The sequence below is a fragment of the Chiloscyllium plagiosum genome, unplaced genomic scaffold, assembly GCF_037043375.1.
Source record: "Chiloscyllium plagiosum isolate Xiang-an unplaced genomic scaffold, Cpla_swu_hap1 HiC_scaffold_19, whole genome shotgun sequence".
NCBI classification, from domain to species: domain Eukaryota; kingdom Metazoa; phylum Chordata; class Chondrichthyes; order Orectolobiformes; family Hemiscylliidae; genus Chiloscyllium; species Chiloscyllium plagiosum.
Genome location: NW_028270157.1, coordinates 67,110,121 through 67,128,334, shown reverse-complemented (window position 1 = coordinate 67,128,334; position 18,214 = coordinate 67,110,121). Strand labels below are relative to the sequence as shown.

The 18,214-nt window shown below is 44.7% G+C and overlaps 1 protein-coding gene across 7 annotated transcripts in view; it reads left to right on the top strand.

The window, feature by feature from the left end:
* hipk2 (homeodomain interacting protein kinase 2) overlaps nucleotides 1-18,214 on the top strand; it is a 273,548-nt gene that overhangs the window by 53,775 nt on the left and 201,559 nt on the right. For 6 of the 7 annotated variants that reach the window (XM_043708959.2, XM_043708963.2, XM_043708961.2 and 3 more), the window contains one exon: nucleotides 17,123-18,209. In XM_043708959.2, coding sequence (XP_043564894.2) covers nucleotides 17,123-18,209 — 1,087 coding nt within the window. Of the gene's footprint in view, nucleotides 1-14,359; nucleotides 14,654-17,122; nucleotides 18,210-18,214 lie in introns of those variants that run through there. The other variant, XM_087997507.1, reaches the window with a different exon arrangement.

The window sequence follows — 18,214 nt, the reverse complement described above, 5'->3', positions numbered from 1 at the left end:
GATATGGGCTAGACGCAGGCAGGTGGGACTTGTTTAGTTTTGGGACTATGGTCGGCATGGACTGGTTGGTCAAAGGGTCTGCTTCTATGCTGTATGACTCTATGAGAAGGATTATTTTCGCTGACTAAGTTGGTATGATTTGGAATGAACGATCTGATTTGTCATTCAGTGGAAATTGTCAAAAGAGAATGGGAGATACTTTTAAATAGGAAAACATTAGCAGGGCATTGAGGACAGGATGGGAGAGTGGGAGTAATTGGATCATTCTTTCTAACACCGAAACCTCCAGCTGCACTGGGAAATTCTATGATTCCGTAAGGAGGCATCGGGGCTTTTGAATTGAAAGGTAACATTGAACCTGACACCAGAAATCTGCCTGTAAATGGAAGCCCTCCAGGTCAAACGTTAGTTGCACAAATTGTAGTGGTTAATTAAACTCACAGCGTTCCCACCCACACCTAATTTGTCTGACAGTATATTTTCAGATTGGAGTCCTTGGCTTCAGGCTGCTGTGGTGAGAACAGTCTGAGTGCATAGCTTGCATTGAATCACTACTGAAAGCATATGGGACATAGAAACGTTTTGCTTCATTCTGGTCATTTATTTTCCCTTTCCACCTGTTTTCAGTATCAAACACACCCAGGCTGGTGGGGAACGGGTTCAAAGTAGAGTAAAGCTTCTTCAACTCTGCTCCCATTCTGAAGCCTGCTACTCCAGAGTATAGTTTGTTGCTTCCTAGTTCTCACACTGGCCCCTTTGAGCCAGATTCTCAATGGATGACATTGAGCTCATCATACATCCTGTTACCTGGATCCTGGTACGCAACAAATCTTGTTCACCACCATCTCTGTGTTTGGTGACCATCATTGGTGCTTGACCTGAAGATGTCTTGATTTTAAAATTGTGCAGTGCAGCATGGCTTCACCCCTCCCTTTTTTCTGTCACTTCCTTCAGTCCTGCAAATCTCCTCAAGCTCTGAGCTGCTCCCTGTTTGCACCCCTGATTTCACCCCTGATTTCCACTCCTCTACCTCAGGCGGCTGTGCCTTCCCCTCCCATGTCCGTAAACTCTGTAATTCCTCCCCTTAGATACTTGACTTCTTTCCCTTGATTCCTCATAACTCTTTACTCAGGTTTTGGGCCAGGTGTCTCTAATATCCCTCTATAACCTCTGTGTTGAATTTTGTCTGATTGTGCTTTCATGTAGTGGTTTTGTGTTTGTACTATATCCAAGGTGCCATGTAAATGTAAATTGATGTTGTTGATAGGCACCTTTGCGTAGTGCTCCACATTGGTCATGAAATGGACAGTGCTCGTTCTGGTGCACTCAGGCTGCTTTACAACTGGAGATACTTAAAGTCCTAGAATCATACAGCACGGAAACAGACCTTTTGAGCAAACAGTCCATGCCAAACATAATCCCAAACTAAACTAGTCTTGCCTGCTTGCTCCTTGCCCAAGTCCCTCCAACCCTTTCCTATTCATGTGCCTGTTCAAATGTCTTTTAAATGTCGTAATTGTGCCTACATCCACGACTTCCTCAGGACATGGGCCTGGAGCAGGCAGGTGAGGCTAGTTTAGTTTGGGATTGTGTTCAGCACGGACTGGTCAGGCCGAAGGGTCTGTTTCACTGCTGCATGACTCCAGGACTCGAAGTTTCTCCAGCTGTTTAGATTAGATTAGATTAGATTAGATTACTTACAGTGTGGAAACAGGCCCTTCGGCCCAACAAGTCCACACCGACCCGCCGAAGCGCAACCCATACCCCTACATTTACCCCTTCACCTAACACTACAGACAATTTAGCATGGCCAATTCACCTGACCTGCACATCTTTAGACTGTGGGAGGAAACCGGAGCACCCGGAGGGTGCTCACGCAGACACGGGGAGAACGTGCAAACTCCACACAGTCAGTCGCCTGAGGCGGGAATTGAACCCGGGTCTCTGGCGCTGTGAGGCAGCAGTGCTAACCACTGTGCCACCGTGCCGCCCATGTGCATGTTATTCCACATGCGAACCACCCTTTTTGCCATTCTTTAAAATCTCTTTTCTCTCACCTTAACAATATGCCCCCTGGTCTCGAAATCCCCCATCCTCGGAAAAATACAACCACCATTAACTCTATCTGTACCTCTCATTATTTTATAAATGTCCATCAGGTTGCCTCACGACCTCCTATGCTCCAGCCTATTCAGCCTTTCTTCATAACTCAAACCTGACTTGTCAGCTCTTTAGTCCAAGTATCAGAACTGAAAAGTTTAGATATCAAACTTATTCACCAATATGGTTTCAGGAAAGAAATGTGCCATCCTTCCCACTCCAGTCTAAGACGTAACTGACACACATCAGTGTGGTTACCTCTTAAATCACCTCTGATGTGAATGCCAGTTGTACTGGGAAATGGGTGATAATAAATATAAGCTTTGCCAGTAATGACCGTACCCTGAGAGTGCATAACTCAGAGTTTAACAAATTCCTGCCATCAATACTTATAGCCGGAGAGAAGACAAGAAATAAACTTTGATCCTCTTCATTTTGCTTTAGCTAAATTGGGCAAAAGCAAGTACTTTCAGTCCAACTAATCCAGTCAATTACCAACCATTCAGACCTGGCTAAATGTCCCTGCTCTGGAAGTTTTATTTGTGAGCACAACCAGATATTTATGTTGTAGTCAGAGACTAACTGCTAGAAGAGAAAAATCTGTAATCTCTCTCTTGTCTCCAAGTTAAAATGAGCAGAGATCTGAAACCAAGTAAAGGAGGAAGAACTGCTATTGAAGGAGTGGCGTGTTGCACAAGTCAGTGGTATGAATGCTTCATGAAACCTTTTGGTTATCTCTAGTTACCAGTTCTTTATGTCAGTCTGAGCTTCCGTGAAAGATGGATGAGAGAAAGGTACAGAAGGAGTGCAAAAGAGATATATTATATGCAAAGACAAAATGTTCAAATTGCATAAAAATTAGTTCTGAGTTTAAAATGCCATGAGAATCTGTTTCAGATACCGATTAAAGTAGAGAACAGTGGATTCAGAAAGCAATAATGTATTTTCATGGCTTCAATGTGCTTTGTAACCAATGAAGTGTTAGACAATAGACAATAGGTGCAGGCCATTCTGCCCTTCGAGCCTGCAACACCATTCAATATGATCATGGCTGATCATCCTTAATCAGTATCCTGTTCCTGCCTTATCGCCATAACCCTTGATTCCACAATCCTTGAGAGCTCTATCCAACTCTTTCTTAAATGAATCCAGAGACTGGGCCTCCACTGCCCTCTGGGGCAGAGCATTCCACACAGCCACCACTCTCTGGGTGAAGAAGTTTCTCCTCATCTCTGTCCTAAATGGTCTACCCCATATTTTTAAGCTGTGTCCTTTGGTTCGGCATTCACCCATCAGCGGAAACATGTTTCCTGCCTCCAGAGTGTCCAATTCTTTAATAATCTTATATGTCTCAATCAGATCCCCTCTCAGTCGTCTAAACTCAAGGGTATACAAGCCCAGTCGCTCCAGTCTTTCAGCATAAGGTAGTCCCGCCATTCTGGGAACTGACCTCGTGAACCTACGCTGCACTCCCTCAATAGCCAGACTGTCTTTCCTCAAATTTGGAGACCAGAACTGCACACAGTACTCCAAGTGCAGTCTCACCAGGTCCCTGTATAGCTGCAGAAAAACCTCTTTGCTTCTATACTCAATCCCTCTTGTTATGAAGGCCAGTATGCTATTAGTCTTCTTCACTACCTGCTGTCCCTGCATGCTTACCTTCATTGACTGGTGTACAAGAACACCCAGATCTCTCTGTACTGCCCCTTTACCTAAATTGATTCCATTTAGGTAGTAATCAGCCTTCCTGTTCTTGCCATCAAAGTGGATAACCATACATTTATCCACATTAAACTGCATCTGCCATGCCTCTGCCCACTAACAGAGAAAATAAGAGAAGGGCATTTGGCCTTTAGAGCCTGCTCTGCCGTTCCATATGATCACGGCTGATCATTCAACTCAGTACCTTTTTCCAAGTTTTGCCCTGTACCCTTTGATCGTTTTAGCACCAAGAACTATATCTATGTCCTTCTAGAAAACATCCAATGTTTTGGCCTCAGCTGCTTTCTATGGCAGAAAATCCTGTAGGCTCACTATTCTCTGGGAGAAGAAAATTCGCATTTATGCATTGTGCCAATGGAGCAATTCCATATATTGCACACCCTACAGTCTGTATACTAATGGTAAAGGTGAAACATAGATCACTGTACTCGGGTCATTTCTGTTCCAAAGAGCTTTCACTTTATTGGTCAAACTACTTACACTTATTTGAAAAGGTTACATTTATGGCTGAACGGGGACGGCACTCCAAGGGGTCACAAGGCCATCACATTGACGCTGTGTAGGTTTTGATGTGGTCAGGTATCCTAATGACGTTGGAGCCAACTTGAAAGCTGCTCTTTGTGATTTATTGAAGAGCCACTTCAAACTCTTGGCTTTAGCCATTCGTCAGTTTTGGTGTTGTTATACTGCAAGAGTATAACTGCCTGCAAAAGTAGTAGACTTGCCAACTTTAAGGGCATTTAAATGGTATTTGGATAGGCATATGGATGAGAGAGAATGGAATAATGTAGGTTAGATGGGCTTCAGATTGGTTCCACAGGTCGGCACAACATCGAGGGCCGAAGGGGCCTGTACTGCGCTGTTACGTTCTGTACATGTTATGTTCTATAATGAAATAAGTGATCAGAATGAGCGTTTACAATGACATTTGGTTGAGAGTTAAGTATTGTCGAGAATATAGGAAAACACCTTTGCTAATTGCTGAGTCCTTTGCGTCCACCTTAAATTGTTTAAGATCTTATCTCAAGTAGTATCTCTGGAACAGTTTAAATTTGATTTCCTTTGGTCGGTTACTTCTTGATAAAGAAATCAAGCTGGACAATGATTGAATTGCCTTCTTCTCTCCCTGTGTTTCAATTGGGCGTTGGAGCACTATTTTCAGTGGGGATCTTGGTTGCAATTTGAAGACATGGTCATTATCTGTAAAAGAAAAAAGAAAAAAAATTATGAAGAAAGAAGCTCCATTTATTTGGAACTCAAATGGAAATTGCATCTAGTGTGTGAATCTGTTGTTATGCTTGATGTTTAATTAGAAATATTGAAGACAAAGGTGACCAAGAAAGCAGGTGCTGAAGTGACTCACAATCAGTGGATTACTACCTGCTGTTATATTAATAAATGGAGTTGGTAACTCATGCACTCAAGATCTCATAGATGGTACAAGAGGTGAATGAGCAATATACCTGCTGCTGCTGCTGGCTTAAGTTGAGAGAGGAATGGTGATTGAGATGGAGGGAAACCTTTCTGCCCCTTATTGACTGTACTTCAGTACGTTTGGTAAACCTGTATGCAAACTTGCCCAGGGTTGCAGTAAAATTACAGTCATTGTATCAGAGATAAGGGGAGAATGAGTCAGTATCAAAATCTAATCTGTACTGTTGGTGTCATTTCCTGGTCACCAATCTCACTGTACCTTTTACTGACCTTTCAATGTACTCATGTTTGGTAATGACCCAAATGCAAAGTGAAACTGCCCTCCAACTCTTCCCACTCCAGCCTGCGAAATGTTAAGATTCTATGATCTGGATCCTCCTCAGATAATTAGATTGATTTCTGTCTTGGCCCTCATTTGGCTTGCACTGTTTGCAATATTGTCGAAACTCTGCAGTGACGATGCTGTGAAGCTAACAGCAGGATGTGAAGAGAGGACAGTCCTGTCCAGCCCTTGTGTAATCCATACCATTTTGCATTGGGACAAAAGTAAAAATCTGGAACTTTCTCCTTCAAAGACTATGGATGCTCGGATGCCAAGAATGAGGTATAATAGATTTTTTGTTGCTAAGGATTTCCAGGAACAGAGGACTCAGTTTGGTCAATGAAATCAAGCTGAAGATCAGCCATGGTTCAGTCGAATGGTGGTGAGTGGAGCAAACCGGGCAGGATGAATGATCGATTTGTGTTCTTAACTTACAACTCAACACCCTTTCCTTTGTCTCTTAGTAACCAAGGATCCAGGTAAAAGAATACCATTATTTTAAACATGGATGTAGAATTGTGTGGGCCAAGTATGCAATCCAGTATTTGTACCTCAGCAGGATTGTAGAGTATGTAATCTTTACTTAATCCTCTTCCAAGAGGGTAAATCGATTGAGTTGGAGACAACTTCTGAACTTCCCAGGATAGTCATAGAGGGAGGTGATGCACACACCAAATTCTGGTGAGCACCGTGAGGCATTTCCATGCCACCCCCCCTACCCAACCGCATTCTGTTTGTCAACAGCTCCCCCCCAGCAGAGTCTTGGTGAGTGCCTTTGACACTGTTTCACAGTCACAGGGAAACTTGTTGTGTTTTGTGTTAAGCTGAGCCAGGTTTTTGTCCTTATATATGCTACGCAGTGTTTCTGTTCATGAGCACGCCATGACTGAGACAATGTGCCCAATGCTGAGTTTCCCATCGCTGTCTGAAGGGAATTTAAGGGCAGGCAACAAATGCTGACTTATGCAGCGATGCCTATTAACACATGAAAGAATAGTCGAAGATCTTATCAGAAGTACTAGGCGAGGTGCGAAGTGAAACTGAGGCCGTTCAATGCCCTCTGTGTTCAGCTTTTCCCTTTCCTGATCTGTTGTGTGCCTGACACAGCAAGTTACTGACCCGTCTGCAACTTTGGAGAGCATTAGGAATAGGAACAGCCCATTCAGCCATGCAAACTTGGTCCAGTGTTCAGCGGACTATGGCTGATCTGTCCCTCAGCTCTCTTTCCCTGCCTTTGCTGCCTTTCCCTTATGGACCAAGTTTCAGCCTTGGATTCTCCCACTGACCCTGAGCATCCACAACCATTTTGGAGAGAAGGGTTACCAATTTCCTCCCTGAAAATATATTTGAATAAAGGCAATGTGCTGCGGATAGCGGAAATCACAAAGAATGCTGGAGAAACTCAGCAGGTCTAGCGGCACCTGTGCAGCAACAAACCGAGTTAATGTTTCGGGTCCAGTGACCCCTCTGCAGAAGAGGCATACCAGACCTGCTGAGTTTTTCCAGCATTGTTTGTGTTTGTTTCTGAATAAGTATTTGTCTTGAGCCTTCTAGCTCTGACTCTAAGATTTTGTCTCCTCATTACTGATGTCTTTTTACCAGAGGAAGCAGTTCCGCCCTGCTGTGCAGGTAACCTCAGTGTAATACCCTTCCTGCTTGTGGGTCACTAGGGGTAAGGCATTGAATGTAGGAGACCAAAAAAGTCTGGGGTCACATCACCATTCTATGCTGAAACACTGGAGCTCCAATAAGGAGAATTGGAGTGCTAAAGTGTCCAAGGATGTGTAGGTGAGGTGGACCAGCCATGGGAAATATGGGGTTACAGGAATGGGGAGGTAGATTGCTCTTTGGAGGGTGAGAGCCAATTCATAGATTCATACAGCGCAAAAAAGACCCTTCGGCCCATCGTGGCTGCACTGACATAAAGACCACTATAAGTGCACTCATCCCAATTTCCTGCACATTTGAAGTACTCATCCAATGTTTTTTTCTAAAGGTTATACAGTTTCTAGTCTCCACTAACTTGCCTGGCAGTGCATTCCAGATTCCTACCACCTACTGAGTGAAAGGTTCTTTTCCCCAAATCCCCTCTGATTCCCTTGCCTCTTACCCTAAAACGATGCCCTCTAATGATCGACCCCTCAGGGAATAAGCTGCTGACTACTCACTCTGTCCATACCCCCTCCTAATCTTATCCACCTCAGTCACATTTATCCTCAGTTTTCTCTGCTCTAAAGAAAACAATCCAAGCCTATCTAGTCTTTTCTTATAATTCAATTTCTCCATCCCAGGTGAACCTCCTCCATACCCCCACTTGTGCTATCACATCCTTCCTGCAGACAATGTTAAAAATCACAGAACACCAGACTGTAGTCCAAGAGGATTATTTCTCAGAGCACTGCTCCTTTGTCAGGTAACTAGTGGGGCAGGATCACAGGACACAGAATTTATAGTAAAAGATCAAAGTGTCATTCAACTGATGCGATATATTGAACAAACCTAGATTGCTGCTAAGCCTTTAATCACTTAGAATTGGGATACAGGTTTCCAGTGATTAATATGTAAATCCCAGAACTTTTTTCAAGTCACAGACCTGAGACAATTTAAGAATTTATCATATTTAAAAAAAAAAGAGGTGACATCTCAGCTCAGAAAATGCTTAAAGGTGTGAGGTAGTGGACAGCGAAGAGGGTTACCTCAGATTACAACAGGATCTTGGCCAGATGGGCCAATGGGCTGAGAAGTGGCAGATGGAGTTTAATTCAGATAAATGCGAGGTGCTGCATTTTGGGAAAGCAAATCTTAGTAGGACTTATACACTTAATGGTAAGTCCTAGGGAATGTTGCTGAACAAAGAGACCTTGGAGTGCAGGTTCATAGCTCCTTGAAAGTGGAGTCGCAGATAGATAGGATAGTGAAGAAGGCGTTTGGTATGCTTTCCTTTATTAGTCAGAGTATTGAGCACAGGAGTTGGGAGGTCATGTTGTGGCTGTACAGGACATTGGTTCGGCCACTGTTGGAATATTGTGTGCAATTCTGGTCTCTTTCCTATCGGAAAGATGTTGTGAAACTTGAAAGGGTTCAGAAAAGATTTACAAGGATGTTGCCAGGATTGGAGGATCTGAGCTACAGGGAGAGGCTGAACAGGCTGGGTCTGTTTTCCCTGGAGTGTCGGAGGCTGAGGGGTGACCTTAAAGGGGTTTACAAAATTATGAGGGGCATGGATAAGATAAATGGACAAAGTCTTTTCCCTGGGGTGGGGGAGTCCAGAACTAGAGGGCATAGGTTTAGGGTGAGAGGGGAAAGATATAAAAGAGACCTAAGGGGCAACCTTTTCACATAGAGGGTGGTACGTGTATGGAATGAGCTGCCAGAGGAAGTGGTGGAGGCTGGTACAATTGCAACATTTAAGAGGCATTTGGATGGGTATATGAATAGGAAGGGTTTGGAGAGATATGGGCCGGGTGCTGGCAGGTGGGACTAGATTGGGTTGGGATATCTGGTCGGCATGGACTGGTTGGACCGAAGGGTCTGTTTACATGCTGTACATCTCTGACTCTCTATTTCCAAAGCAGGAATTTATAAAACATCACATGGACTGACTGCTTATAGATTGTGTGCTTTTTAAACAAAATAGAACTCATCTGCAAATGCAAATTCATGCCATAGACTTGTATATGTGTGTGTATGCATGTGTGTATGCATGTGTGCATGTGTGAAGGAGAGAAAGAGAGAGAAAGAGAGAGAGAGAGAAAACGTGTATGTGATACTACAACTGCGCACAGTACTTCAGTGGCCTCACCAACACTCTGTATAACTGCAGCATTACCTCCTTGGTCTTATACATCGTGCCAGGACTGATGAAAGCAAGTGTCCATATGCCTTTCTAACTATCCTATTCATGTACTGTATTGACTTCAGAGATCTGTGACTACTTCCCCACGATATCACTGTTCCTCTAAGCTATCCAATGTCCTGCCGTTCATTAAATAGTTCCTCATCTTGTTTCTTCTGCCCAAGTGCATTATCTTGCACTTATCAGGATTACCTACCATCTGCCACTTGTCTACCTATCTGACAAACACATCTATTTCTTCCTATATCCTACAATCATATGCTTCAATTGGCCAAATGGCCTCCACCTGCACTGTAGGGAATCTGTGGTGCTAAGGAGAAGCTAGGTAGGCTGGAAGTTTTTTCCCCTGGAGCATAGCAGGCTGAGGGGATGACCTTATAAAATCATGAGCTGCTTCGATAAGATGAAAAGCCCAGGTCTTTTCCCCAAGGCAGGAAAGTCCAAATCGGGAGGGCATGAGTTTAAGGTGAGAGGGGAAAGATTTAAGACGGATCTGAGGGGACAACGTTTTCATGCAGGGGGTGGTTTGTGTATAGAACGAGCTACCAGAAGACGTGGTAGAGGTTCAGTTGCAACATTTAAAAAGTATTTGGAAAGGTACATGGATAGGAAAGGTTTAAATGGGGAGGAGCCAAATGGAGGCAAATGGGGTTAGTTCAGTTTAGGAAAACTGGTCAACATGGACGAGTTGGGCTGAAGGGCCTGTTTCCATGCTGTATACCTCTACCAGGCAAAAGAGAGGGAATATCAGAGGTGATGCTCTCCAAAGTGGAGGTGGGGGGAGGGTGGTGGGGGGGGGAGGTGTGGCAAGATAAGAAGACGGCCCAAGCAACGCAAGGTTCCCACACCCCGGGGAGAAAAATATCGCAGTGTTTGTGCTTTACCGCTGCTGCAGGTACTCTGAATTATTATGAAACCTTGAGTGAAGCAAGATGTAAACAAGTTCTAAATTGAGGTCTGTGTCTCAAAGCTGTTTATTAAGGTGAACCCTGTGATGGATAACATTAGCCTGGTCTGAAGTATTGTGCTGTTTTTAGGCACCAAAGCCTTCCAGGATTTGCAGCTTATGCTCATAATCTGAAACTCCCAGCATCTTGAGGATCGAGTGTAACTTTTAACCATTTGCAGACCATTGTGGTGAAAAAGTACATGGGCACATCTTGACAGCAAAGAATATGGTTCATTGGCACATTATGCCGGGCAAACAGTCTGGTTCTGCAGTGGCTCTGTACTACTACTGAAAGATTTGCATTTAAATGGAGACTTTCACCACCATAGGGCCTTTCTAAGTGCTCACACTTTCAAAGTGTGGCTCCCTGCCGTCAGTTGTGCACTGCAAGCTCCCAGACATAACTGGTGATGCTGCTGGCAATAGATATTATCCAGAATATCAGGGATAAATCCATACCCCACTCTGCTTCAAAACAGTGTTGTGTGATCGCCAGCTATGAACAGAGATATCAGACCGAGCCTCAGTTCCTATGTCCCATCAGAAAGACAGCACCTCCTGCAGTATCACGCTGAAGAATCCGATTGGACATACGGTTCACTTTACTCAGCCTCTCTTCGTCGGATAGCCCAGTAACCCATCTAGGCAAAAGTGGGTACTGCAGATGCTGGAGATTAGAGTCGAGAGTGTGGTGCTGTAAAAGCACAGCAGGTCAGGCAGCATCCGAGGAGCAGGAAAATCGACATTTCGGGCAAAAGCCCTTCATCAGGAGTAAAGGGCTTTTGCCTGAAACGTCAATTTTCCTGCTTCTCGGATGCTGCCTGACCTGCTGTGCTTTTCCAGCACCACATTCTCAACAGTAACCCATCTATTTACACCACCTTTAAGACGAGAATATCCTTCCTTCTATGCAAGAGCTGTTTCCTGTTGGGTGGGGTGATAGGGTGGTGGGAGTAGAATTAGTAGCAAGAGGGAATAACCCATAAAAGTTAGAGCTTACCATTCAGGATTGAAATGTGGAAGGACTCTCTTACAAAGCTGTACCCGGGAATCCCTGCTCTGTGCACTATCTCCAAAGCCTTACATAATTATAGTTAGACTTCTTTATTCTTCATCTCAACCCTTTTGGAATTAAGGCTAACATGGCATTGGTCTTCTACATTGCTTCTTGCAATATTTGCTAGTCTCTTTTCTGATCTAAACAGCAGCAGAGCAGGATTTGCAGCTGAAGGGGGTAAACCAGAAGAGGAGAAATTATATTTCAGATTCGGTGGATTGTCATAATGAAAAGCACCAGGAACCTCAGACCAGTCCGAGAGACGTGCTCACTATTCCTGGGCCACTCTGAGAATGTCCTGGGCCACCATCCACCTCCAAACCACCAATTCTACTGACCGTTGGTCCTCAGACAGCTAGCTACTGCTGGATTGAAGAGCCCAATGCAACAGCTAGTTTGGAATCTGGAGTCCAGTCCCATTCGCACATTAATGCTGGACTGTTGGACAGGCAGGGACATTTGCTCACTTGATTTGTTTCTAGACTGTTAATTGTCATTGCTTAAAATTTCATGTTAAGGGACTATCACCCATCATCAAAACTACCAACTGCCATCTTTATAACATTGCCTCCCTGACTTATCTGTTGTGAAAACCCTCAAACATGCCTTTGTTACCGCCATTCAAAGAGTCAATACTTTCTTGACGAGCTTAGTATTTTCCACCTTATATAATCTTGAACTTATCCTATTCCCTTCATTAATTGACCAATGTAGGATGAAGGGCTTATGCTGAAACGTCAATTCTCCTGCTCCTTGGATGCGGCCTTATCAGCTATGCTTTCTCCAGCACCACACCCTTCAACATTAATCCACCAATGGCTGTTTGGGCCTTATGCTGTCGAATGCCTTGCCCAGAGCTCTCTGCATCAGTCCCTCGCTCTCCTTCTCGAAGGTGCTTCTTCAATCCAACTCTGACCAAGATTCGGTGTCCAGTCACAATATCTCCTTCTGTGGCAAATTCTGGTCAGTAGTTTTCCTGTGACATTTCACTCTGATAGGTTCTCATGGCGTTAAACTCATGGACTATTTACATTGTTAAAACGCAGAGAGCGGCTACTTGGCCCATTGTATCTCCACCAATCCACCAAGAGCTGCCTATGCTAATCTTATTTTCCAGCTCATGGCCCATCGTTTTGGAGATCTGGACATGTGATGTCTAAATACTGTTTAAACATTGAGTGTTTCTAACTTGACCACCTTTCTCAGGTAGTAAGTTTCACATTTCCCACCACCTTCTGGTTGAATGAAATTTTCCTCTGCTCTCCTGTTAGCTTTCTACACCTCACCCTAAGTCCATGGCTTTTGACCCAACTGCTAATGAAAAATGTGCTCTCTTATCCACACCATCTATGCCCCTCGTACTCTGATACTTCTCAATGCTAGGTCCCCTTTCAACCTCGACTGCTCTAAGGAAAACAATCTGAGCCTATCCAATCTTTCCTGGTAGCTGACAGCCTCCAGCCCAGTCAGCATTCTGGTACATCTCCTCTGCATCGTCTCTGGTGTAACCACATCCTTCCTATATTGTTTTGGAGATGCCGGTGTTGGACTGGGGTGGACAAAGTTAAAAATCACACAATGCCAGGTTATAGTCCGACAGGTTTATTTGGAAGCACTAGCTTTCAGGGCACTGCTCCGAAACCACCTGATGAAGCTGGGGCGCTCTGAAAGCTAGGGCTTCCAAATAAACCTGTTGGACTATAACCTTGATTCGGAGATGCTGGTGTTGGACTGGGGTGTACAAAGTTAAAAATCACACAACACCAGGTTATAGTCCAACAGGTTTAATTGGAAGCACTAGCTTTTGGAGCGACGCTCCTTCATCAGGTGATTGTGGAGGGCTCGATCATAACACAGAATTTATAGCAAAAATTTGCAGTGTGATATAACTGAAATTATGCATTGAAGAATTGATTGTCTTTTAAGCCTTTCATCTGTTAGAATACAGTGATAGTTTCACTTCTTTCATGTGTAAATCACAAAACCCTTTTTTTAAAAGTTGCATTCTCGGGTTAGCTGTTAACAATGGTGATAGCTAGACAATATGTTGAAGGTGTTAGCCCCCTGTGTTCTCTGTCTATGACCTGATGTTTAGATTGATTCTAATCTAAAAAGTGAGATAACAGAGTTTTACATAAATTCATGCAGCTTTTGAGCTCCAAGTTCTATATGAATGTATGTGGTTTTTGAGCAAAGTGCAAGGTAACTCTGAAAGTACCAAAAAAATTCACCACACAAAATATATATATGTGTGTGTGTGTGTGTGTGTGTGTGTGTGTGTGTGTGTGTGTGTGTGTGTGTGTGTGTGTGTGTGTGTGTGTGTAGTGAGTGCAGAGTGTCTTAAGTCTGTGAGGGGGTGCATGTGTGGGGGTGTGTGTGTGCGCATATGTGTGTATCTGTGTCCGTGTGTGTATGTGTGTGTAGGAATATGTGTGTGTGTGTGTAGTGCAATGGTGATCACCTGTAATGTGACATGAACCCAAGGTCCCAGTTGAGGCCCTCCCTATGGGTACCGAACTTAGCGATCAGCCTCTGCTCAGCCACTTTCCTCTGCTGCCTGTCCCGAAATCCACCTTGGAGGATGGTCACCCGAAGGTCCGAGGCTGAATGTCCTGGACCACTGACGTGTTCCCCAACTGGGAGGGAACACGCCTCTCTGTTGATTGTTGTGCGGTGCCCATTCATCCGTTGTCGTGGCCTTTGCTCGGTTTCCCCAGTGTACCATGCCTCAGGGCATCCTTGCCTGCAACGTATAAGATAGACAACGTTGGCTGAGTCACATGAGTACCAGCCATGTACAAGGTGGGAGGTGTTCCCACGCGTAATAGTGGTATCTATGTCCACAATCTGACACGTTTTGCAGCATCTACCGTTACAGGGTTGTATGGAGTTGTCCTGAGAGCCGGTCAGTTTGCTACGAACAATGATCTGTTTGAGGTTTGGCGGTTGTTTAAAGGCAAGTAGTGGAGGTGTGGGGAAGGTCTTAGTGAGGTGCTCATCCTCATTGATAATGTGTTGCAGGTCACGAAGAACATGGCGTAATTTTTCAGCCCGTGGGAAGTACTGAACAACGGAGGGTACCCTGTCGGTTGCAGCATGTGTCTGTCTCCTGAGGAGGTCATTACGGTTCCTTGCTGTGGCACGTCGGAACTGGCGGTCGATGAGTTGAACATTGTACCCCGTTCTTGTGAGGGCATCCTTCAGTACTTCCAGGTGTCCGTCACGTTCCTCCTCATCTGAGCAGATCCGGTGTATGCGTAGGGCTTGTCCATAGGGAATGGCTGTTTTAATATGTTTTGGGTGGAAGCTGGAGAAGTGTAGCCTGGTATTGTGATTTTTAACTTCCTATAATGTAGTGAACAGAACTGCATGCTGTGTTCTCGTTGTGGCCTAACAAGCATTTTCTGCAGTTCCATCATAACCTCTTGTATTCATTGCCTCAGCTAAGAAAGGCAATTATCTCATCTATCTTCTTAACCCTCTTATCTGCCTGATCTCCACTCTTCAAGGTTCTGTGATATTCATATCAAGGGCCCTTTGATTTTCAGTAGTTTCCAGGATCCTGTCATCCGTTGTGTATGTCTTTGCCTTGTGAGCCACCAAAATGCAACCTCACACTATTCTGAATTGAATTCCATTTGCCCTGAATCTGCCCAGCTGCCAATGCTTTGAATCCTCTTTCAGTTTAATGGCTATCCTCCTCATCATCTACCACCCTACCAATATTCATTGTCTACAGATTTCTTGATTATACCCCTACATTGAAGTTCAGATCATCAATGTAAACCATATTCAGCTATGAGCCCTGTGGGATCACATTGGAAACAGACTTTCAATTTCAGAAATATCCCTCTAGCATCACCCTCTGCTTCCTGCTTCTTGGCCAAATTTGGAATTCAATGTGCCACTTTATCTTGGATCTTGTGGGCTCCTACTTTTTTGACCTAATCAAAAGTCTCGCTGAGGTCCATATAAACCACGTCAAATGTGTAAACCACATCACAGTTCTCGTTGTTTCAAACAATTTGATCAAATTTGTCAAATAGGGCCTTCCCTTAACAGATCCATGCTGACTATTCCTGATTAATCCATGTTTCTCCAAGTGCAGATATATTCTGTCCTTCAGAATTCTTTTCAATAACTTCACCGTACAGGTTAGCCTGAGTAGCCTGTAATTTCCTGGTCAATCTCTTCCTCTTTTTTTTTAATAATGTGACAGCATTAGCAATCCCCCACTTCTTTGGTACCTCGTGTGGCAAGAAATTATTTGAAAATTACAGACAGGCTCTCTGATACCTCCCTCCTTGCCTCACGCAACAACCTCGGATACATTTCATCGGGACCTGTAGGTTTAGCCACTTTTAAGGTTGCTAAACCTGCTTAGTACTTCCCCTCCCTCTGTTTGTCTGTCATCGCGCTCTCTCTCTCTCTCTCTGCCCCTATTGTATAATATTTCACAGTCTTCCACCTCCTTTCACCTGCTGCCAGTCCAGGTATCCATTCCCCTCAGGCATTCCACCTTTTACTCCACTCTAGGGTCTTTCCCTGTTCTTACAGTCTGACTCCTGTCACTTTCACTAACCCGGATGAGTTGTTTCAACACTCTGTGTCAAAAACATTTGCTTGTTGGTCCTCCAGTAGATAAAGAAACTTTCTTTTATTTGAAGGCTAATGTTTCCATCAGTCGAACTGGAAGAGGAATGAATCCAGCAGCACTGTTTTTTCTTCTGATTGATAACCTTTAGGCCTGTGTTGGATAATACTTGGTCATTGAGCGGACACAGGATTGAGTTTAGCTGTGGTGCCATCCATGATCGAACATCCAGCAAATCCAGTTGGGAATTGAAGAGAAAGTTCTTTACTCTGAGTGGTTAGAGCATGGATCACATTTGAGCTCTAATTCCAACTGTCAAGGAGAGCTACTCATTCACGAAATATGAGCATCAATAACGAGGGAGATATATATTGTACATCTTTAATTGCCCAGGAGAAGGTGGTGAGGCACTGCCTTCTTAAACCACTGCAGAGCTTAAGATGTAGGGTACCTACAGCACTGTGAGGGAGGGAGCTTACAGGATGTGGACCCAGCGACACTGAAAGAATGGTGATACATTTCCCAGTCAGGATGGTATGTCTGGAGGGTTTGGTATTTGCATCTGCTAGCTGCTCTTGTCAATCAAGCTAGGAGAGAGTGGGACCTTAGGCTGTCTTGTCAAAGAAGCTTTCTGGAATTGCAGAAGTATAACTTCAGCAGGCTTTAGGGATTTCCCAGAGCTGTGCACTACCAAGAGACAGGGGTTTTCAAGTCCCAACTCCAGAAATGCCCTGGTGGCCATCTTTTAATTTTCAGCAATATTCAGTCGATTAAATATTAAACCCATCTGAGGGGGATGTCAAAGGTCACACACTTTGGGAACTTTTGCCATGCAATTTATTTCTCAACCAATGTTACTAAAATGGAGTATCTAGTCATTGTCTCTTCACTGTTTCTGGGAACTTGCTATGCACAAATTGGCACTGTACTTCCTATATTATGACGACTATATTTCAGAAGAACATCAATGGCTGTAAATTGTTTTGGGACATCCTGAAGTTAGGAAAAGTGCTATAGGAATGCAGGTTCTCCTATTTGCACTTGGGCAGGTGTTATAGAATTCAGCCTTTGTTTTGTTGTCTTTGCAGGTATGGCCTCACAAGTGCAAGTCTTTTCCCCTCACACAATCCAGTCAAGTGCCTTCTGCAGTGTGAAGAAACTGAAAGTGGAGCCGGGTTCTAACTGGGATATGACCGGGTATGGTTCACACAGTAAAGTCTACAACCAGAGCAAGAGTCCGAACCTCGCACAGTCAACAATCAGCGCTTCTCTTCAAGTTACCAATCCGAATCTGTCCTACGAGCAGACGGTGATTTTCCCAGCCAGTGCCGGCCACATTGTCTTCACAACAGCAAACAGCACATCGGGGGTGGTGGCCGTGTCTGCTCAGGCCTTGGGAGGCCCGCAGAACCTGACCCGCCGCAGCACTGTGACCCTCCTCGATACCTACCAGAGATGCGGCCTGAAGCGGAAGAGTGAGGAACTCGAGGACACCGGCAGCGTGCAGATCATCGAGGAGCATCCGCCAATGCTTCAGAACGCCACCAGCGGCGCCACTGTTGCCACGGCAGCCACTTCCACCGCCACTTCCAAGAACAGTGGGTCAAACAGCGAGGGTGACTACCAGCTCCTGCAGCACGAAGTGCTGTGCTCAATGACCAACACGTACGAAGTGTTGGAGTTTCTCGGCCGGGGGACGTTTGGCCAAGTAGTGAAGTGCTGGAAAAGGGGGACCAATGAGATTGTAGCCATCAAGATTCTGAAGAACCACCCTTCCTATGCAAGGCAGGGCCAAATCGAGGTGAGCATCCTTGCTCGACTGAGCACAGAGAGTGCGGATGACTACAATTTTGTCCGGGCCTATGAGTGCTTTCAGCACAAGAACCACACTTGCCTTGTCTTTGAAATGCTGGAACAGAACCTGTACGACTTCCTGAAGCAGAACAAGTTCAGTCCGCTGCCCCTCAAGTACATCAGGCCCATCCTGCAGCAGGTGGCCACAGCCTTGATGAAGCTGAAGAACCTCGGCCTGATTCACGCTGACCTGAAGCCAGAGAACATCATGTTGGTGGACCCGGTCAGGCAGCCGTACCGAGTAAAGGTGATAGATTTCGGCTCAGCGAGTCACGTCTCGAAAGCTGTGTGCTCCACTTACTTACAGTCCAGGTATTACAGGTAGG